General features: G+C 34.8%; 1 protein-coding gene across 1 annotated transcript in view; it reads left to right on the forward strand.

The window, feature by feature from the left end:
* The first annotated feature begins 233 nt into the window (after positions 1-233).
* lamb1a (laminin, beta 1a) overlaps positions 234-22,955 on the forward strand; it is a 31,067-nt gene continuing 8,345 nt past the window's right edge. The window contains exons 1-23 of the mRNA XM_088923874.1: positions 234-439; positions 1,220-1,392; positions 2,689-2,827; positions 3,949-4,022; positions 4,411-4,599; positions 4,770-4,833; positions 5,414-5,616; positions 6,398-6,518; positions 7,480-7,668; positions 7,921-8,097; positions 8,226-8,338; positions 9,025-9,104; positions 10,577-10,712; positions 10,797-10,955; positions 11,054-11,181; positions 11,323-11,443; positions 11,801-12,002; positions 12,766-12,909; positions 13,029-13,260; positions 14,186-14,349; positions 15,172-15,396; positions 15,658-15,875; positions 16,233-16,329. Of these exons, the coding sequence (XP_088780000.1) occupies positions 412-439; positions 1,220-1,392; positions 2,689-2,827; positions 3,949-4,022; positions 4,411-4,599; positions 4,770-4,833; positions 5,414-5,616; positions 6,398-6,518; positions 7,480-7,668; positions 7,921-8,097; positions 8,226-8,338; positions 9,025-9,104; positions 10,577-10,712; positions 10,797-10,955; positions 11,054-11,181; positions 11,323-11,443; positions 11,801-12,002; positions 12,766-12,909; positions 13,029-13,260; positions 14,186-14,349; positions 15,172-15,396; positions 15,658-15,875; positions 16,233-16,329 (3,376 nt within the window). The 5' untranslated portion in view covers positions 234-411. The remainder of the gene's footprint in view (positions 440-1,219; positions 1,393-2,688; positions 2,828-3,948; positions 4,023-4,410; positions 4,600-4,769; positions 4,834-5,413; positions 5,617-6,397; positions 6,519-7,479; positions 7,669-7,920; positions 8,098-8,225; positions 8,339-9,024; positions 9,105-10,576; positions 10,713-10,796; positions 10,956-11,053; positions 11,182-11,322; positions 11,444-11,800; positions 12,003-12,765; positions 12,910-13,028; positions 13,261-14,185; positions 14,350-15,171; positions 15,397-15,657; positions 15,876-16,232; positions 16,330-22,955) is intronic.

Raw genomic sequence — 22,955 nt, forward strand, 5'->3', positions numbered from 1 at the left:
CAAAACAGTATATCACAGTAAAATACCGTAGTCAAAACATGAGTAACAGATACGAGCAGTAGAATTACTAAAGCACAGCAAATATATAACCAGGAGTTGGAGATATGAGGCTACAATTTGTTCAATCTGTTGCTCACAGTCTGATATGTACTTAATATGGTATTTTAAAATCTGACCCCCCAGTGCGCATGCTCTAAAGATAGTAAAAACTAAAGTTACAGTTGCGCTGCCTCAGTGTTCCAGCGGTTACAGTGGGAAGTCGTGTGGGATGTGGAACTGGCGTGGACACCCATCGTTTTAAGATTTAGTACACGCCGTATCAAAACATCTTAAATTTGTCTTCCTCAGCTGAGTACAAGGTCTGGAAGGATTGAGACCGAGTACGAAGTTAATGCTTTAAAGGTTTTCAAAATGATGCTTGCAGTCGCAGCAATTTTAGGTAAGTTAATCATCTTGCATCGCATCAAAATATACCAGGAAAGCAAACTCATAAAGTCAAACAAAGACCTCTGAGAATATTATTCTTATTAATTTTCTTATCAACAGACCAATTCCAAGCACCCCAAATGTTAGTTTATTCGAAATAAAAGTTAGTGACTTAGTCTCAATTAGTTGATTCTGGAAAGATATTTGTAATTTAGTAGTTGTTGTATATAATTATAATTCCATGTTCCGTGTGAAAAAAAATATACCCGCCTTCCAAAAAACTATTTTGCTTTCGTATTTTATGTTGGAAATACATATTTTATAAAAAAAATTAGCAGAACAGCCTCATTTCTTTACCCATGATTTTTGGATTGTGAAGAAAATGGCACCATATGATTTGAATTAAAACTTGTGCAACAACAGGCTAGGAAGTTATTCATTTTCGTGTGTTGTTCGTGTTTATGAGATAAAATAAAAATGATAGGATTCTGTTTGTTAAAGAAAATGCAAATATTTGATTTTCTTTGTATGCCATTACTTAATTACACTACTGAAAAAAGTAATTAAAATTGTTTTGTGTTTTCTTATGATGATTATTGCTGCTGTTCATGTTTAGCGCAATTTGAGATCTTCTTACAAATGCTTTTACTGCTCAGTTTCTTAATTCTCAATGCTTTTTAACCAACATCTGCAACTGTTCAGATGCACAAAACACTGATTTTTTACAGATTTGTTCTTACAAACATTTTCTCTTTTCCTATCGGGTAATCTTAGTTTTTTTTTGTCTCCATAGCTATGTGGGTCCCTGCTCTCGCCCAGGTTCCAGAGTTCAGCGATGTTTGCAGGGAAGGAAGCTGTTACCCGGCCACCGGTGACTTGCTAATAGGGAGAGCTCATCAGCTTTCAGCTACGTCGACCTGCGGACTCTTGAAGCCTGAGCCCTTTTGCATTGTTAGCCACTTGCAGGTATTGTGTAAATTAACGATAGAAAACGGATACAACTTTCTTAGAACTGCAGATACCGTTAACTTAACGGCTAGCTCATGTAAAGTGTGAATCGTTTAGCATAACCCCCTAGGACTCAGATTAAATGCTCTAATGCATTTTCAGAAGCAAAACAAAACGTTTCACGTAGTAGAGAACTCTCCCGTGGGCATTTCTACATGAATGATTAATCACTGTTAAAACTAGAACTCCTCACTCATGGCATAGGTGTGTGTTTTCTTTTTAAACAGTTTAGCAAAAACTGAGACTGAAAGCCTGGGAAAGTTTGTTTTCTAGTTTCATTTATTTATCTTTTTCCCAACAATATGGAAATGTTACAAACTATAATTTAACTCTGTATCCTGAAGCAAAATGAGCTCTGTATTCTGACAGAAGAAATCTGGTTTATAGTTGGCTTCTTTCTGTGTTTCCTGGTGTTATTTATTTTTGGGATGCTTTCCAAAGCCCCCTGGGGTCTTTCTAAAACAATCTCTTCTTATGGGAAGTTTTTTTTCCCTTTTTTTCTTCTTAGCAATATGTGTCCTTATTCTTTTAATCATTCGGAGACAGAAGGGAAGATCAGATGAGAATGATCTCTTCATTATGGGTGTCTAGACAGCTTCCTGATAAGTTAATGGAAACCACAAGATTAAATACAGAGGTTTAGAGGAATTTTTTAATGCTTTCAGCTAATATAATTACATTTAAAAGACTTATTCATTACATAAAGTACATTTGTGTTTTACAAAAGTAAATGTCAAAAAGGGGGGTGTAAAGAGAGTTTTTCCAGAAGGCATAGGTACTTAATGTACACTGAATTATACAGTAACTTGCACCAATTCTCTGTTAGACTTTTCCAGTAGTATGTTCTTGGAGAAAGAAAGGCCTTTTACATTTCCTTATGGGGTTAGTTCAAATACAATCTACTGTTTCTTTTCTGTCTGGCTTTGAAAGATTTTTACAACAAGTGGAGGAATATCTAAGACAGGAGATTTTTGGGATATTTGGATCTAGGAAAAATACATTTAAGAATTATTTCAGTAAAAATACAACACTAATTAAGTTACTTTTCATTTGTGAAAATGACTTTTAAGCTGAAACCTTTATAACATTTTGCTTATCATATGGAAAATACTGTTTATATCTACCAAATCTAAAAAATAACATATTTCCTTAAAAATAAATTATTATTAGAATAAACACCATGATATACCTTGAAGAAAATGACAGATGTCATTTTTTCTGCCTTTTAATCTTGTGTTGTCCTGCTTGCTCCAGGAAGAAAAGAAGTGCTTTGTTTGTGATTCTAAAAAACTGTATGATGAGTCTACAAACCACACCACCAGCCATCGTATCGAGAATGTGGTGACAACTTTTGCTCCTAATCGTTTGAAAACCTGGTGGCAGTCTGAAAATGGTGAGTTCACATGGGAAAATAAGATGTAATACAGACTCTTGGTATGAATTAAAGGCATCTTGTTCCAGGTCGGTTTTCTACAAGGTGTTGTTAGTTAACTCTTTTATCAAGCACAGGCACTGACTGGGGTCAAATTCAAAGTGAAAAGTAATGGCTAACCGATACACAAAGGACCTACTTATCCACTTTAAGATTTACAGTTAAACTGCCGATAATAATTACCTTGAAGACCCTCAGAAAACATCTGTTAATCTGCACACTATTGACAATGTATTATTAAAATAAATGCCTAAAATGTAGGATAAATGCATGCTGCAGAAATTTCAATTACTGAGTGTAAAATTTAATTTTAAGCTAGCTGATAGGAGCAAAAGAGGTTTATTTCTCTTAAATTTACAAAGCTAAAAAAAAAACTCATGGGAATGTAAACTTGAGGCAGGGAGGGTGTGATTCATCATAAAGATGTTGGCAGCAAGTACTACAGATGTATCCAGTTATGCACTGGAACCAATTCAGAATTTGCATTTTTTGGCTGCTATCCACTAACGGAACTCCAGCAGAATGAATTTTATTAATGACCTTTATTAATAATTTATTAATTGCTTTGTGAGAAGCAAACACTTTGTTTTTATTATCAGTTGGATAAAAGACAGAAAAAAATGTACTTAGAAAGGAATGATATCAATTTAAGACATATTTGTGCAAATCCCAGTTTTCTGGTGTTCCTTGTTAAATAGGCATTGTGTGTCAAAAGCTCTTGGATGGGCCATCATCAGATAATGTGTCTTAGTATCTTCAGTTGTACATTTACCATCTTACAGGATGAGATACATATTCATTTTCTATAGACATTTTACTGTTAGAATGAATATTGAAGTTATAAATAATTACATTATTTTGAAAGGTATAGTTTGGATTATGAAAGATGGTTAAGATTCACAGAAACATTAAATAGTGTTCATTCAAGTGAATTTAATTTTACAGCACAAATGTAGTTTCTGCTCAGGAAGCTCATTGAAACAGGATTACACAGCTGTCCTAGACTCATATTTTACTTGGCTGATAAACATTGTGCACACAGATGTTTCTGTTTTCTTCACATTTTTTTCAACTCCCTTCAGGCATAGAAAATGTTACCATCCAGCTGAATCTGGAGGCGGAATTTCATTTCACTCATCTCATTATGACGTTCAAGGTAACAGGGTGTCTTTTGTCAAGAGGTTAATTAGCACAGTTCCTCTTGCATACGTTTCCAGCTGTTGATAAGACCATGTAGAATGTTTCACCATAGTGAAGCAAGTTCCACACTACTTAAAAAGTGCTTTGAAACACACAGTACTCAAAAACAGTTCAGAGGCTGGTTTCAGCTGTCTTCTGCAGTGCAAAGTGGATTTCTTTTTTAACAAATGTGACTGTTTTGTTCTACAGTAACTACCCTTAGTGTTTCTACCCTTGGTGAAATACAGCTGAGCTTGACAGCAAAATGCTAATAGTTTAAGTCTTTTAAATAAAAGTGTTCATATTGTGCTATATTTGAAGTGTACCTCTGATGTTAATGGTGTGCTGTGTTTGTTTCATGTTAGACGTTTCGTCCTGCTGCAATGGTGATTGAACGGTCCTCTGATTTTGGGAATACCTGGCAAGTGTACCGTTATTTTGCTTATGACTGCGAGTCATCTTTCCCATCAGTCTCACGAGGACCTATGAAGAAAGTTGATGATGTAATATGTGACTCTCGATATTCAGACATTGAGCCTTCTACAGAAGGAGAGGTTTGTTGAATTACTTCAGTTTTAACATTGCTTATATGAGATCATATATAATGCCATTGTGAGTTTTTGAGGACCAAAATAAATCATACAAATTGTTATGTAAATGTAATTTATTGTGGTCTGTACTATGAGCATTTCAAATAAATGTTCTTCTGTGTTTTTTTTTGTAGGTTATCTTCCGGGTTTTAGATCCTGCATTTAGAATCGAAGATCCTTACAGCCCCAGAATCCAAAGTACACTTTTCATTTTTTAAGTTAATGTCTATTGTTGTATTACATTCTACTCATTGAAGTAAAAATGTATTTAAAAATGTGGCCTACTTCACATCAATAATCAGTAACTTCTGATTCATTAGTGGGTTTTTAAAATCTAGTAAGGGGCAGTATTTCTGTAGAGTGTGTTCTTCTCTGATAATATTTTGCATTCCTGATTCTTACCTTCAGGAAGAAAGAGGTATGCTTATCAGGATGTTTTTAGTTAGAATCAAGAAGATGAGTGATTTCACTCACTGTTACCTTCCAGCTCTTATTCTAGTTGTGACCTTATGCTCCCAACCCAGCTGTAGCAACACAAATGGTATGATGGTAGCATTATAATTTTGAAGACATGATTTAAAACACTTCTGAAAGGCATTCCATTCAAATCTTAATCTGATATTATGATAGCTAATACTTCTAGTGGTGAGTGAAACAGTGTATTGAAAAGTGTTATTTTTAGCTTGCCAACTGTAGTAGACTGCCCAAGAAATATTCTTAAATGACAAAGCTTAGCTTGTGTAGTTATTTTTTCATATTTTCTTTTCCACCCTTTAAGACATGTTGAAAATCACAAACCTAAGGATCAAGTTTACAAAAGTGCACACGTTAGGAGACAACTTGCTGGACTCCAGAATGGAAATTAAAGAGAAGTACTACTATGCCATCTATGACATGGTTGTGCGTGGGAACTGCTTCTGCTATGGTCATGCCAGTGAATGTGCCCCTGTAGATGGGATTGGAGAAGATGTAGAAGGAATGGTAAGCTGACTTGATTTTGACCATTAAAACCGTGATATTTTGTCTTTTTTGGAAACATTTTTAAAAAGTCTGAATTACGTTCTTTCAAAAACATATATGTGGCAGAGCAGACACAAAAGAAGTCTCATGTGTACAAACAGAACTACAAAGTTCCTGTTTAGTCTTCAGCATGTCGTGTTTACACAAAGCCTGTACCACATGATGTTCCAAGGCCTTCGTGACTTTCTTGACTACAGACTTTCTTGAATGAGGCAAAGAAAATAATTGTAGGCTTTGATCTTTCCTTCATGTCAATCAGGGAAAAGTACACAGGATATTGTATAGCAAGTTCTTTATCTTCATATCATTATTTTGTCTCATGTAGAGTGTGTATTAGAGATTTCGTAAAAATAATTAACTTAATACTTGAAGAATGAAAATGTACACTGCCAAATGAACGTCTTAGACATTACATAGTTCTACCCTTGTTTTTCAGTCTCTGTACAGATTCATGACTTTAGGATGTTCTTGTATGGTGATTGTAGTTATTTTGTTTTAAACAAACAATTAAACCTGAAAGATTTGTATTTTTACAATAAGTAAAGAAGATGTAGTTTTGCAGTACTAAAACATAAAAATATTATTTTGTCAATAAAACTAATAAAACCATTTGCTTATAATTTATAAGTTTCAGCTTTATATGCCTCTGGAACATTATGGTATTTGTAAAAAAATTCTAAGCGCAGCACAATTTAAGTTAATGTATATAGGAGTAATTGTAATTGTTTCTGTGCTTTTCCAGGTACATGGGCATTGTATGTGTAATCACAACACCAAAGGTCTGAATTGCGAACAATGCAAAGACTTCTATCATGATTTACCCTGGAGACCAGCTGAAGGACGCAATACCAATGCCTGCAAAAGTATGTTTATCACTCCTACGCTCCTGACTGAAGAATGTAAAGAATTTAATACCAATACAAGAGTGCATTCATTCATAATGAAATACATATGTTTTACTGATAGTGGCACATGATATTAATTATATGTGCAGAAGATGTATAATAAAGCCCTTATTGAAATATTGCTAAGACAACCTCAAGAACAGGATGGAAACTGTGAACCTTGTAATAAATGGAACACATTCACCCAATAAGGCCTAATAAGAAATTTAATTTAGGAATGTTGTTGAGTAGTTAGGCATAAGAAACTTTGATGTAATGTGCTTTTTTGAGCAAGCGTGTCTAAGGGTTAACTATCTCGTAATACAAGGAGGTTATAACCCCAGTGTAGAGTGAGAAGTTGGCCAAAAGGTAGCTGCACAGTTGAAGATTGGGTGGAGGATGGATATAGAATGACAAATGCAAAAAGAAAGGTTCTTTACAGTTTTTTGACATGCAGTGTTACGAAGGATTCAGTTAGAGTAACATAGGGAATGAAAAGTTGGTTGCTGCCACACCTCCCAAACCTGTTAAAACTCCCACCAGATGAAGGAAGTATATTGATTTGTGTAGAAAATATCTTTACATAATATTTGCACACCATACATAGAAACTCTTTGGAAAATGTGTATAAAGCCTTTTCCCATCTGCTTCATTCTTGCTGCATGATCAGCTGCTGTCTACGTATTGGAAATGTTTTTTTCCTTAACATTTGTGGAAAGCAGGAGTTCAAGGGTTTGATATGTAGGGATGTTTAGGTTGTTTTGGGTCTGAATTCTAAAAAATAAATGTTATGTTATTAAAAGGAAATAACTCAGCATTATTAAGTGAATGTAAGTATTATACTGCAAGGAGTACACAGGGAGATTGACCTGTGATATAATAATAATGATTATACATTTTTTTCCTTTAAGATGTATAAATATCTGTTTTATATTTACAGAGTGTAACTGCAACCAGCATTCCAACATCTGCCATTTTGATATGGCAGTTTACATGTCCACTGGGAATGTCAGTGGGGGAGTGTGTGACAATTGCCAACACAATACCATGGGGCGCAACTGTGAACAATGCAAGCCTTTTTATTTCCAGCATCCGGAGAGAGATATTCGTAATCCTAACATTTGTGAACGTAAGTCAATAATATAATCCCTCAAGTGTAAGAGGAAGGGAGATGTTTGTATTTCGTAGTTCATAGTGCGTGACAGAACTGGGTAGCACCTGGGCTTTAAAGTTTTATCTCAGACGACAGAGGGGATTTCTAAGCAGACCAAGCCCTAAGCAACATTAACATTTATTTTGGTCAACATGTACATGCTACATACAGATTAATTTGTAAAAAATGTTATTTTCTTAGACTGAAAACTTTTTTTCTCCTCTCTAGAATGTAATTGTGACCCCGTTGGTTCTCTCAATGGTGGAATATGCGATCGGCACACTGACGTCTCCTCTGGTCTTATTGCTGGACAGTGTCGTTGCAAGCCCAACGTTGAGGGGGAACGTTGTGATCAGTGTAAACAAGGATACTATGGAATAAGTGATGACCCACTGGGGTGCCAGCGTAAGAATCATTAGCGTTTTCACTTTTTACTTGAATTGGTATTTTGCAGGTGTTTAACAAGAAATGCGTAATGCCCTGCACATCATTATTAAATTACTCAGTGGTTTTAATGTGTCTTCATTTTATAGCTTGCACGTGCAATCCTCTGGGAACTGTTCCAGGAGGAAGTCCGTGCTATGTAGAGACAGGAAACTGCTTCTGCAAACGCTTGGTAACTGGGAGGAACTGTGACCAGTGTCTGGTACGTAATCTGTCTCTCTTACCTAACATTGTTGCAGAAAGAGTACAATGTATTTTTATTACAGCTGTACAATTTGTTTTCAGGAAATCAATGAGTACTGTGTATTTGATCAGGCCCATTTATTAGGAAACCAAAGATTGAAAAGAAAAGAAAAATCTCATTTTGAGTGTTCTCAAGCAGATGAAGCTGTTAGGGAAAAATATTGGGTACCCATAATTTGTGCTCTGTGGATAATCAGGGTTAAGTGGTATGCAGATTAGAAGTTAACATAAATTGTATTTTATTTTCTCATAAAACGTTTACAAAGACTACGCCCATAACTCGTACCAGTTTTGTGACACCAGGGTTTGCATGCACTGGGCATACCAAAAATAGTAATTATCCATTGTTAGATCCTTTAATTTGACTAAAAGTCTGCACTGGGCACCCCTTACTAGCCTAAGAGGGTAGTATAGTTGGTAACCAATGAAATTAGTTTATAATTCACATTTTGAAAAATTGTAGTACTTGCTGGATGTTAAGGAACTATGATATACTTAAAGGAAAGTTAACTTTTTGCAAGTGCAAAAAGTTACTCAGTGAAAAGACTGTATAAGCAGGGAGGGTTTCTGACATTGATTTGGTTCAGTAAGTATCAATGTTTTTTCATATCAGATTGATAGTGGTAATGATTTATAATCCAACAGGCACAGCACTGGGGATTGAGCAATGATATGGATGGATGTCGGCCATGTGACTGTGACCAAGGGGGAGCTATCAATAACGAGTAAGGACAAAGTTCAATTCAGATTCAGACCTCCTTCTGTCTTTTCAGTATTGTACAAAACTTAATATTTATTTATGAATAGACCTAATCTACATTTTAGTTACTGATATGAAGCATATTTCAATCTGTGTTTGTACCCTAAATGTTATTATTTTTCTTTTTTCGTTCTGGCTCTAAATCAAGAGTCTGTGATTTCCAATGATTTTTGAACTGCCCAGCCCTGATTTCCAATGATTTTTGAACTAATCAGTAAGAATGGATTAAAGTCAAGATATTTCTATTAATAGCTAGAAGATATTATTAATAATAATTAGATGACAACAAGATTCTTGACCCATATTGAATCCAACTCTATTGATAGTTTAACTAAAGTTGGCACAATTGTAGAGAAAGCAGAACCAGTCAGGAACTCTGATTCAGTCTTTGGTCTTGTCAGAATTCAGATGGGGGAAAAAATGTTGCACTGATTTTTCAGTTTCAAATAGGTGGTGTGTCAGGCTGTAACAGTATTTGATTAATGTTAGGTTTCATAAATGGGCAAACATGCATTTGAGTGTCATGAGCAAATGAAAACTGATAACCATACCTAAGAAGAATGTTAAAAGATAAATAAAGAGATTGGGCACAGAACAGAACCCTGTGAGACACCATATGTGACCACTTGTGTCAAGAAGGAACAATGCTCAATATTAACAAATAGTCATGAGCAAATGAAAACTGATAACCATACCTAAGAAGAATTTTAGAAGATAAATAAGATTGGGCACAGGAACAGAACCCTGTGAGACACCATATGTGACCAATAGTGTCAAGAAGGAACAATGCCCAATATTAACAAATAGTAAAGGAATAGTAAAGGAAAGTAATAGGTTTATTCCGTGCTGAAAAGAGAAGAAAGAAAACACAACGTTTCGGCTGTGGAGCCTTCTTTGGGTGTGAACAAATAGTTTACCAGTTAGGTTAGCTTTATACCAGGATAGATACACAATGAAACCACTAATCTCACAAACATGTAGTTAGCAATAATAAGTCACTTTATGAAGCAGAAGTTTCCTCCAATCAGCTGTATCTCATAAAGCCTGTATTATGGTAATTTATAAAATCTTTATAGCAACATCAGTTTATGATAACTACCATATTAAAAGGAATAATCTTGCTTTGCTATAAATAAGGGCCTGTGCTGGTATAGTGGAAAAGTGTTAAGGTTAATTGTGATATTCTTTTGTAATCTTATTATGGAATAATTAATATTTCTATGAAAATATTTTTTCTTATAGTCATTTGAACCATCTAACATAAAGCTTTTTTGAAAATCAGTAGAGTCAGCAACTGCTACACAGTAAAATATAAATCAATTTATAAAAAGTCATAATAAATAATAAGCAGCAATAAAGTTACACCAGTGTTATTTGGTGGGAATAGTAGAATTTCAGTGGGCTTTTCTGAAGGTGTTTCCTTTTTGTCTCTCCTAGTTGTTCTGCAGAAACTGGACAGTGTCAGTGTCGTGATCACATGTTTGGACGCCAGTGCAGTGAAGTGGAATCTGGATTTTACTTTATTGCTCTGGACCATTACACGTATGAAGCAGAGGATGCCACCCTAGGGCCAGTAAGTATTTTATGTTTTTTATATTTCTGTTATTTGATAAACACTTGTAACTTTATTTTCTAAAGCCTTTCTTTCTGTCACTAGGGAGTGACGATTGTCCAAAGACCCTACCCTCAAGATCGGACACCTACATGGACAGGTATTGGGTTTGTGAGTGTACCAGAGGGAGCCTACCTGGAGTTCTACATTGACAACATCCCACATTCTATGGAGTATGATATTCTGATTCGCTATGAACCTCAGGTAATAAATTATGATTTCACTTATCAAACATGAGCTGTAGGAAGCCTTCAAATACTAAAAAAACAAACAAATCATTGTTGTTCTCCTGCTGTTCTTAGTTACCAGACAAGTGGGAAGAGGTTGTTGTAAGAGTGGATCGTCCTAGCGTAATTTCCACTGGGAGCAGATGTGTGAATACAGTGCCTGATGATGACAACCAAGTGGTGTCACTACCTCCAGGTTCCAGGTATGTAATGTTCAGTATGGATCCCTAAGCACTTATAATTTAATTTTTAGTTTCAGACATATATTGAGGTTTTTGAAACAAATAACTCTCCAAATTTGATTTGCTTATTTCCTCTTTTTTAATCTGCATTTTCTCTCTTAGATATGTGGTTCTTCCAAGGCCTGTGTGTTTTGAAAGGGGACTGAACTATACAGTCCGTCTCAGCTTGCCTTTTTACTCCAATCTGAGCGAGATCCAGAGTCCATACACTCTGATTGATTCTGTGAGTTGACATGACTCAAATTATACTAACAAATCATTAAACATTACATTAAATCATCAAAAACCAATAACATGTATATTGTGTGTCACATTATCAGAAAATTCTTACTTATACATTTTCTCATTTACCAAATGTCTAGCAGCTGCTTGACACAGCACATGAAAAGTTAGTCCTCTCTAGAATCGGACATAAATAAACCAGTTCAACACAGAATATTAAAGACTAGTATACAGCTAAGTATTTTTTAGGTATTATAAAATATTATACACTGATAATAATTACTTACATCTTTGATTCCTGTTTTGAAATGTGGTGATCCGAACCTGGTCTGGAACATATTTTTCTCTTGCCTGACAGATTGTTCTCATGCCTCACTGCAAAAACCTTGAAATTTTCACTGGAGCTTCCGGGGAAGATGTTATCACAAACAGTGCATGGGAAACTTTCCAGAGGTACCGCTGTCTGGAGAACAGCCAGAGTGTAGTGAAAACCCCCATGACAGACATCTGCAGGAACTTCATTTTCAGTATTTCTGCACTGCTTCACCAAGGAGCCTTGAGTAAGAATATTAATAACTCATCTTTTACAAAGCAAGAGAGATGTGCTTAAAAAAAACAAAAAAAATATTAACAGCAATGGTTAAAATATATTTAAAGCATATTAGCTGTTTTACTAATTTGGAAGTAGTTTAATTTGAAAACAAAATTGGAGATTCATGCACAAAGCAGCTTTTTATATATAGGTAGCATACTGTTTGTGTATGTCGTATGTGTGGAGTGTATAACAGTACAGGTTTTCAAAAGTGTACCAGGATAATTTATAAAATGTGGTTAAAATGTCTGGGGTGTTTAAGGTACATAATTAAGAAACATTTTTGTAAATTAAAATTCTTTGAAAATGCCTTTGTTTTTCCATTTCTGAATGCTTTGCCAAGTCTCTAATCTGTGTTAATGTTGTTACTTTGTCTCCTTCCATTAACTGCATTTTTGCAAAGAATGAGGTTAACAAGGTTGCAGGTGTTTTCATAAAGCCATGGTGGTTTTTAAAAGCCACAAACCTCTGAGACATTGTTCTTTTATAATTACTGTATACACGTCTAGGGCTTAGAACTCCCTGTTATTTTCACAAATTTGATCTGCTGCCAAAAATATGTAAGCTCTGATGCAAGTCCAAACTCGCTGTTCTTATCCTGCCTGCCAAGGAGGTAATTTTATTGTTCCATAACACTCATCATCAAAGCATCATCCATAAAACTGAAGTGGAGTCTAATATAGCAATGTCCAGACAGAAGTCCTCCTAAAACAATTGATCTTTTTTGACAGGCTGTCAGTGTGACCCCCAAGGTTCCTTAAGCACTGTGTGTGATCCTAATGGAGGTCAGTGCCAGTGCAGGCCCAATGTGGTTGGAAGAAACTGTGACCGGTGTGCTCCTGCTACCTATTTATTTGGACCAAGTGGCTGTAGACGTAAGTTAATTTTTAGTCTTATGTTTGTAATGTATAGTCTACAAATAAAGCTATTAATTCAATGCACTTGTAACACTTGTTTTTGTTTAATGCAAATCTGTTTTTTTTATTTATTTCAGCCTGTGAGTGTAACCCTCATGGCTCTGTTAACAGTTTCTGCCATGTGGCAACTGGTCAGTGTGAGTGTATCCATGGTACATATGGTCGTCAGTGTGACAAGTGTCTGCCAGGTTACTGGGGATTTCCTACTTGCCGCTCCTGTAACTGCAATGGGCACACAGACCACTGTGACCCTCAGACAGGGGAGTGCTTGGGCTGCAAGGATCATACTACTGGACTCAACTGCGAAAGGTACTATAATAGATTGTGTTCGAGTGAAATAATGAAGCTCTAACGAAGTGGAGACAATTGTAAACCAACTAAATAGGGTCAATTTGAAATAATTAAATGAAAATCAGTCCTGCCACCTGCTTATCTAGCAAGCAGATTTCTAAGAGTTTAATCAAACAGCCCACAATTCAGTGATTGGCAAGCCTGGCCATGTGGCTTGATTGTTTCTGGTACAGTATAGTTTTAGAGTGCAGTAAAAGAAAATGCAACAATATAAAAGACACAAATATCTATTTAAAAAATAACGAGCACCTCAGAAGTTCAGAAGATGGTCAAATTCTAATCTTGCCTGCTTTCACTCTCTTAAGTATAAATATCCCTCCTTCTGAGCATCCCATGACACATCTTTCTCACATCTGTCCCTCAAACTCATCTTCTCCCTTGCCGCAGCTCCCTGGCTCGTTCCTTCCAAAAGTAATGTTTTTTACTTAATTTATAAATTTACTGCAAATTTATACAACACCTTGCACAGTTTTCAACAAAGTTTTTGATAGGTTTAAGTAGGTAGCTGCATCAGCATGTGTGACCATCACGGTTCCACGTGGTCTCATGCCCTCCACCGCTCCACTCCGCCGGTTCGTCCCGCAATACCTGGGCGCAAACCCAGGTCTCCGGCATAACGCAACAGGGAACCAGCCTCATGAGCTAAAGGAGACCTCCCTCAGCCAAGGCAGCTGAGGTCCCTGCTATGCTCAGGGAGGGCAATGATGTCACCGTGTCCAAACTAGCTCTGCTACACATGCATAGGCTGCAAAGGAACAAGTAAAGGTTTATTCCATGCTGAAAAGAGAAGAAAATAAACACAGTGTTTCGGCTGGGTGTCATAGCTTTTGATATTTTACTTGAGTCATGTGAAAAATAACATAGTGCTTCCCTTTCTTGGCAGATGTTTAGATGGGTACTATGGAGATCCAGTCCTGGGCTCAGGGGATCACTGTCGCCCTTGTCTATGCCCAGATGGTCCAGGCAGCGGACGCCAGTTTGCCAGTGCCTGCTATCAAAGCAGAGATTCCCTCCAAGTGTTTTGTGTCTGTAACCAGGGATACAAAGGTAATATGTTAAGTTTTAATGGGGAGCCTTCACAAAATAATAAATGGGGATTAATTAATTTGGAAAAATTATTTTCTGCTACTTTTACTTTTATTTTTTCCCCTCAGAAAAGTAAAACACTAAAATTAATTCATTTTAGAGTCTTGTGATTTCTCCCCATCGATTATTTTGACACAAATGTGCATTACCACTAAATTACCCAAAGACATTTTGAAACAGAGAAATGAAAATACTAAAATAATAAACATTATTAGACTTTATATTACTGCTGACTTGGAACCTGTATATTTTCAGCATTATTATGCTGGAACACGAGGTACAGAATGTTGGGCTGAACAACTTTCAGTTCACTTTTTGCTGCCTTTGTCAATACCTAGCAGTATTTTAAACTGGTTAATTTTTCCTTTGTTCAGTGCCTGTCTGCGTGTCATTCCTTTAAGAATGGCGTATACTGTATGTGCCATCTTTTATCTTATATTTCTAGATTTAATATTTCCACTTTTCACTGTGTAACCTCTTGATGGTTTTTACAGTTATCCTTTATTTTCTAAGTGAAGATGTAGGTGAATCCAAATAAGCACCTACATCATTTGTATAAGCACTTTTCCAGTACTTAATAAAATGTATTGTCATGCTTTACTTACTAAAGTGTATTGTCACCAGTAGTACATGTTGCATTTTAATGCCTCTAAGTATACATTTTTGCTGACTGCTTGTAACATTGTGCTTGTCTTAACTTTTGTTTGGTGTAAGTTCACAACCCAGATCAGATATCTGTGTGATGCCCTACAAGGATGAAATGTCTGTGTATATTGTTTATAGGTGCCAGGTGTGATGAGTGTTCTCCAGGTTATTATGGCAATCCTAATGAAGTTGGAGGAATATGCCGGCCATGTCAGTGCAATAACAATATTGACATGCTGGATCCGGGTTCCTGTGATGCGCATACAGGAATTTGTCTGAAATGCCTGTACCACACAGAGGGTGAAAACTGTCGTCGCTGCAAGCTTGGATACTTTGGAGATGCTCTAACTCAAAGTTGTAGAAGTAAGGATTTCTTCTTTTTTTACATACACATTTGATTTAGAACTGCCAATTGAAGTACGGGTTAACGTAACACTTGTTAATTTCAATTAAAATCTCATGCTTATGTGCCTTTTGAAATTTACAAATGGAATCTTCTAAACCCCCCCTATTATTTTATATTTTCACTAAATATTCATGCAGATTCTGAGGATTTTTCTGTTCCTTAGACAGTTGTTGTGTTATTTTATGTACTACATTGCTTTTTGTTCTTCTGTCTTCAAGAATGTGTTTGTAACCACCTGGGCACAACAAACGAAACCTGTCCTTCAGCTGCCGACTGTCACTGTGATTTGGCCAGTGGGCAATGCCAGTGTCTTCCTAATGTGATTGGGCAGAATTGTGACCAATGTGCTCCCGACACCTGGAATTTGGCGAGTGGGACAGGTTGTGAACCCTGTGATTGTGATGAAAGCAATTCCCTGGGATCATCTTGCAATGAGGTAAGACAAAGCAAGTCTGATTTAGAGTTCATGATCTCTTTTAGTTTTAGCTGCAAACACAAGCATTTGCAGTTTATTTGCATTATTAAAATATATTTTATTATTAAGTTAGATTTGCCTTATAAGAGAACTATGTCAAGTCTGCTTTTGGATGCATGAAAATGAAACCCAGTTTTGGCAAAAAAAAATAGTTCTTTTTGTAAATGGTATATCTTTCCTCTTTATGGTTTTGCCGTCATAACGTTATATGTTCTTTATTTTTATATGCTTGCACTACTCTATTAAATCGCAGTAAAGTATAAAAACAGAGGCACTGCATCAAGCTTCTATGATCATTTTTTATTTTATTTTTCGCAGTGGACAGGTCAGTGTTCCTGCAAGCCTGGATTTGGAGGAAGAGCATGCCGAGACTGCAAGGAGCTCTACTGGGGAGATCCCAATGTTGAGTGCAAAGGTATTGTTCCAAGCCTTATAGTAGTATCCTTTGACATTTTAAATTGTTAGAGTGAAATTAAACATCTGAATTAAGGAACTCTTACAGGTCTTAATGGTAGTGGTGAGCAAACAAGTTTAAATATTTGCTTCCCATTGCTAACAAAAATCACGATGTAACAGGAATTTATGTGTACTCTGTTCTGCTTGTGTGTGGTGCTGAATAAGAAGAAATGGTTGAGAAAACAGAACACTGTATGTTTGGTTCCTGATGAAAAGATCAATCAAAAGACTCTTAACGATACAATCATTTTGAATTACCATAAACAAAAATGGTAATGTCACAATAAAAGTATATTTTTGATGTAATTGCAAAGATTATATAGAATTTCTTATGAAGGTTATATGAATTACAGTTTTAAATCCCAGGGTATTCATAGACCTTTCATGTGACTTCCCCAATTCTTCATAAAACATTCATAAACAGCCACTTATACTACACTGTAGACACTGTGAGAAAACTGGGGGTGGTACTGACACAGCATGCTGAAAGTATGCACAGTTGTTATCCCTTCTGTGCTGTGGAGGGGAGTAACAATTGCTGATTCAACACACAGTGAATATCTGAAGAAAATAATTGATTCCAAAGTAAAAAAAACTTTATATGGATTTTAATAAAAATAAAACCTGTGAAATTTAAATTCCCTGTGACTTTCATATATAGTCTGTCATATATAACATGGATTTAAAACAGATTGATACAGTCTAGGTAGTCTTTTGAAATTCCATTAATTTTTAATCCATTAGATCCATAGTGCCCATTATTGTATCTTTTGTTTGCGGTAGTTTCATGAACACAATTTAAACAGCTTTGTGATTGGTATCAACTATGGGCTTTAAGAACAAAAGCAGAAATTGAATTTATGTCAGTTACTAACCAAAGTTCAGTGATATACAGTATATTATCTTCCATGAAACAGTAGACAACAGATTTGTTTTTGGTCAGCATATTATGATCTGTTACGTTATGATCTCTCTTTGTGGTATAAGTTATTTAATAATCATGTGCAATTTGATAACAGCAAGATATGTTTGATGCAAAAGTGTATTAGATATACAGGAAGGTATTGTATCTTCTTCATTTTTAGGTTTCTATAATAAATCTAATCAATTTGTTCTCTTATAAATTCCTGACAGGCTTTATTTTATCAGAAGGAAAGTGGGATAAATTGACAAATGTTATTTATAAAGTTATTTTTACTTAAATATATGCTTAACATACAACCTCTTTCATTTCAAAAAATGATATGCTGAGTTTGCCTCCAGTTTTAGCTAAAAAAAAAGATTGTTACAGGCAAGTATTTGGCACCCTTAAATTAGAATGTTATCTAATGTTAATGGTAAAAGTATTAAACTAATAACCCTCACCAGTACTTTCAAATTGGGTACCAGGACAAGTACACTCAGATTGGGTACAATTGGGAATTATCGAATTACATTGTTCCAATACTTTTCTTTACAAATGTAATTTACAAAAAATGGAATGTTCCAACATTTAATGCACATTTGTTGAATACAATAAATGTCATTTTGGTATTTACTGCACATTTTTCAAATTTTATTAGTTAGATCAAAGAAGATATCGGAAATCCATTTTCTCAGGATATATTAAAAAACAACCTTGATTTACAAGACAGAGAACTCAATTTGGGATATTTATTCAAATATTTGATCTAAATGCAGGAGGTAAAAGTGGATTTGCTATAGAAAATGAGTGAGTCATACACTCTAGGTGTCATTTTTTGTCATAGTGAATTATGGCCAGATGTACAGACATTAGCTGTGTTTCTATGACTAACATGGGGTATATCTGTCTGTACCTCGCAATAACTTTGTACATGACATTAAAGATGGATATTGAAGGCAGCCCTTTGGAAGCAGGCAATATTTAAAATGACTTCAGCAGCAAAAAAGAATTCTTTGTCTCAGACTAAATATAGTCCTCTGTTACTCAGGATCATTTTAACTACACTGCTATTTTGTGAAATGTTACTGTTTAATGACTTGGGAACTCTGTTTCGATTTATATTTTAAAAGTGTATTTTTTTCCTCCTCAAATATTAGCAGCAATTCAAAATAATCACGATTGGTTTGTTCCTTGAATTGTGTTGTGTTTAGAATGTAAGCAGTATAAAGCCATGGGGTTTTTATTTTTTTTTATTTTTGACAAAAATTAGTATGAATAATGAATGACATATGATATCTTAAGGAAAAAAGTTTAAAGATTCATAGTATGCTGAAGATCATTTTTGGAAAACAGGAGATGCATTTATCGAGCAGGGTTAATGTAAAAATGAACCCTTAAAAATATTTTATGTAACTCATACAATTCAAACATATCACAATTGTTTTTAACAATATGGGTGGTATATTTTACTTTCATAATTACCTTCGCATAGGAAACATTTTGCTAAGCTTAAGGTTGTTTCCTTCAGCTTTGTACAACCTTTTTTGGAGTGACATGCTTGTTCTCTCTCAGTAAGCAGAAATGTGAGTTTATTTTTCTTAGTAGGGAAAAACCACCCTCCATTTTTTTCTTGCACTGGGGGTTGGGGGTTGTTATTCCAGATATGTGTACCCTCATGTTTAGATAAGTTGGATAGAGCAGGAAACATACAGTGTTTCTTTTGGATCACATTCCTTTCATTCATTTCTCTGTATTGTTGAGTCTTAACTAATTTCATGCTGAAGAGTTCCAGTTATCACAATTGTCTGAATTTATTTACTTTAATGGGGTGTTAAACATGCAAAACAATGTTTAAACCCAAAGTTATTCTCTTAGGAAATTATGTAGTTGTTCAGAAAACACAGTTAAAAAATGTTAAAATAAGAGAAGCTACAAATAATTAAAATGGAAAAATTGGAAAGAAAAGTCTTAAGGTTTAAATCATCTGCAATTTTAAAAATATTTTTAAAATATTCAGCAATTAAAATGTTATTATTACAGCTTATCTATTAGCCACAATTAAACATTTTGATAAATGTATATCTGATACATCTTTTGCTTCAGTACCAAAATGCTTTGTATTCTAAAACTTTTTAAAAAGTTTGCAAAGGTTAATGTGTTCAACAATTTTTGGAAAACTTTTCCCACATATTTACTCAGAAATGTACTGTGCACTTTCTTTGTTTTCACGTGATTTCTGATATTTAGTGTCATGGTTTACCAATACCTTTGTGAGTTGCTGTTATTTCACTGTGATTTATTACACTGTTTTGATCTATTTATGTGGAATATATAATTGCTTGAATTGGACATGAAGTGTACCTTGAAAAAAAAATGCTTTTTCCCTCCCGTACAGCAACATCACTTTAACAATTTCTATGTAGAGAAGATTGCTGTTTAAAAGCTTTACTGAGTTTTTAATTTGACACTCCAGAATTCCAAAGTTAAAATTAAAGACTATCTCATAAAATATAAGATATCTAATAATGAGCTCCATAAAATACTATCAGTTCCACCAAGGTGTGAATGCAAGAATAGGATTTTAGAGAAATACAGATTTGAATACCCAAACCCTAACCCAGCCCACTAGTGTAATATAAGACACTAGAGTGTTACTATTCTGCTGTGAATAGGTTAGAGTTGGAAACTCTGTGTGTGGCCTGCAAAGGAACAAGCATAGGTGAATTCCACGCTAAACAGTCAAAACAATTTGCTTTTATTCTCAGCATTCTCCCTGTCTCTGTCTTTATACATTTCTGTGAAGATGTGATTTAGGAGTGAGGAAATGGTGTGTGAGTGTTTTTAATTACAGAGAAAAGGTAGCTCAATGTGTGATTCCTGGATCAGTCCCACAAGTACGATACATAAACACATAAGCACTATAAAAACATTTAGGAAATTTATGAAAGGAAATGTTTTCTCCTTCTTTGACTCCCATTGCAACCTACTGATTGTACTTCTCCATTGGGATTGTATTTCTAGCACTTCCATAACAGGAACTTTACTGTCATTCCGAGAGGACCATGCAATCTTGTTTCACGAAACACTATAAAATAAAGATAATGTTTTAGCTTTTCTGTAAGTCTTACATAGCTTTATTATGCTATATGTTGTTCACTACTACTTCGTGCTGTTCGTCTAACCACATAACTGTGTGCTGCTATTCTAATTGATCCATACATTTATTTCTTGAATGTCTCCAGGATATCAGGTCCAAAATAAATGGGTAATTTATTCCGTATTTTTAAAATTTCTCTGTATAAATATGAAGCTTCTGTTCTCAGTCTTCAGTGCATCTATTTAGAGTTTCAACTTATGTTTTCTGATTTATGTTTTCAGTGTTTTTACTATATATCCTAAAATTCAATTTTTATTGCTGCCCAATATTGTCTCGACATTGTCTAGGGGAGACAAATGTATTAACATAAACACTTAAGTCTTTAACCTTTCCTAGTCTTTTTATAATTCACATGCCTAAATCTTTTGTCCTCCTTTTGCTGTTGCTGGAGTGTTTACCACTCCTTCTGTTTTGGTGCAAATTAGAATAGTCTTTTAACTACATTCAGCAGTTTAGATCAGTGAATGAAATAAGAGTTGTAGTCTTAATCCAGATCCCTGTGCTGCTCAAATATATCTAAATATATCACATGTCCCCTTTTCTGGTCATTAAATAGCTCTTCGTTTAAACATAAACACTGCCTTTTATGTGGGGATTTGTTAGTATTAAAAATATTTTAATATACCTTTGAAAATAATCTTAGTACTAAAAACCATATTATATTGTGCACTAATTGCATCCATAATTTTTTTAAGTAGTTTTAATGTTAATTAATAATGATTATAATGATGATAATTACTTGCATTTCTATAGTACATCGTAAAAGATCTCAGTGTACCTAGAAATAGGAGGGATCTTGCTGAAGTGCAGCCATTATGTGTCAACAGCCACACAACAAAACAGATCGGGTAGAAAATTCAGAATTTACTTCACCTTTTGAATTAAAGGAGGAATTTAGGATGTGGAGATTATCCAGGACACTAGGACTCATACCCTGTACTTACAAACCATAAGATTTGTAGCACTGATTTTTAAAAGCTGCATTTAGAAGTGAAAAACCTCTGGCAAGCTTTAGTTTTTAATTTGTGAGTGGTGTGTGGTTCAAAGTTTTCATTGAACATGGGCCTTGGTTTGGTATTTTGTGAAGCCATCATTTTACATTGGACATGCCAGTTGATGCAGCAATTCAAAACAGATGAGTCTTGTCAGACATTTTTGGAATGTTTTAGTTAAGCATTGAAAGTCTTTGCTTCCTTTGTAAAACAGATAACCTCCTTGGTTTAATCTTATTTCAGAGGCAGTCTACAAAGTGCGACTAAAGTGACAAAGTGGCTAAGAATTTGGAGTAACCAAAATACAAGATACGAAATCTAAGTAAACTGCCACAGACACCCTTTCTAAATGTCAATTAAAATAATTTGCCATTCCAATTTTATTTAAAGCATTCTGCTTCTAGAGTTTTTGATATTTATATTCCTAGAATATTTCAGAAAGACTGCCATTGAATATTTCCAGCAAGTTTGTTATTCACTAGGATACTTTTATTTTGATCTCATTTCAAGGTGAACACGAGATAGACCTAGCTGTATTCTCAAGAGACTTTCTCTTATGCACTCCTGTTTAATGTGAGTGTCTGTGAAAGTGACTTTTTTAGATTTGGCTTAAATGAACTCTTGCTGTAATTGCTGTAGTGTACCAGTATTGACAATTTTCAAATACATGCTTGTCACCAACTTGGTACTGATCACATGTATTAACATGTTTTTTTGCTGGATTCCATAGATATTTCACCTTTGAAGTTATACAGTGCTCCAGCTGTGTAGAGGGTCTTGTAAACATTTACACTTTGGCACCTAGCAAATGTATGGGCTGCTGTTTAAAGGGTAGTTCTAGTGTAAACACGAAGTCATAGCTTTAATCCTACACTGGGGGAGGTGGATTCAGTAAAATAAGGGAGTTAAATGTAAACTCAGCTGTGTATGTGCTGATGGCTGTAATGAAAGAAAAAGAGCCTCTCTTCAGTAAACACAGCCACTGAGACAAAACAGCATCACACAAACAATAATTGCAATGATAAAGGTTCTTTGAATCAGGTAGTCTGCAAATACAGTAGTTAATTAACAGAGGTATTTGTCTTCAACTAGCTAAATATTCTATTCTTTTACTAAAATGTTTTATGAATACAAAAGATAATTTAACAAAAAGACTTGCATTTCAGGAGACAATGTTGTAGGCATTTCAGACTTTTAGAATGTTTTTGCTGCTGTAAGTTATTACATTAAAAGTGCTGGTTACTATGATCAGTTTAATGTTGTGAGAAAATATCTTGTCTTGAGTAATAGTGAACATTGAAGTATAATGCTGACCAGCTAGTGTAAAATGTTTTTGGAACCGTTCTGCAGCAGGTTCCTATGTATTGTCTTTTCAAGATTTCTAATCATTATGAAAAGTAAACTATAGCCGTGTATTGAATTATGTTAACAGGCTAATGTCTACAATTCTAATAAAACAATTCACATAAAGACCCATTTTCCCTTTGAATGTTCTCATTTAACTTTTCATAGAAAAATATCTGGTTATTTGG

This window comes from Atractosteus spatula, chromosome 8 (genome assembly GCF_055471065.1).
Source record: "Atractosteus spatula isolate fAtrSpa1 chromosome 8, fAtrSpa1.hap1, whole genome shotgun sequence".
Classification (NCBI taxonomy): Eukaryota; Metazoa; Chordata; class Actinopteri; order Semionotiformes; family Lepisosteidae; genus Atractosteus; species Atractosteus spatula.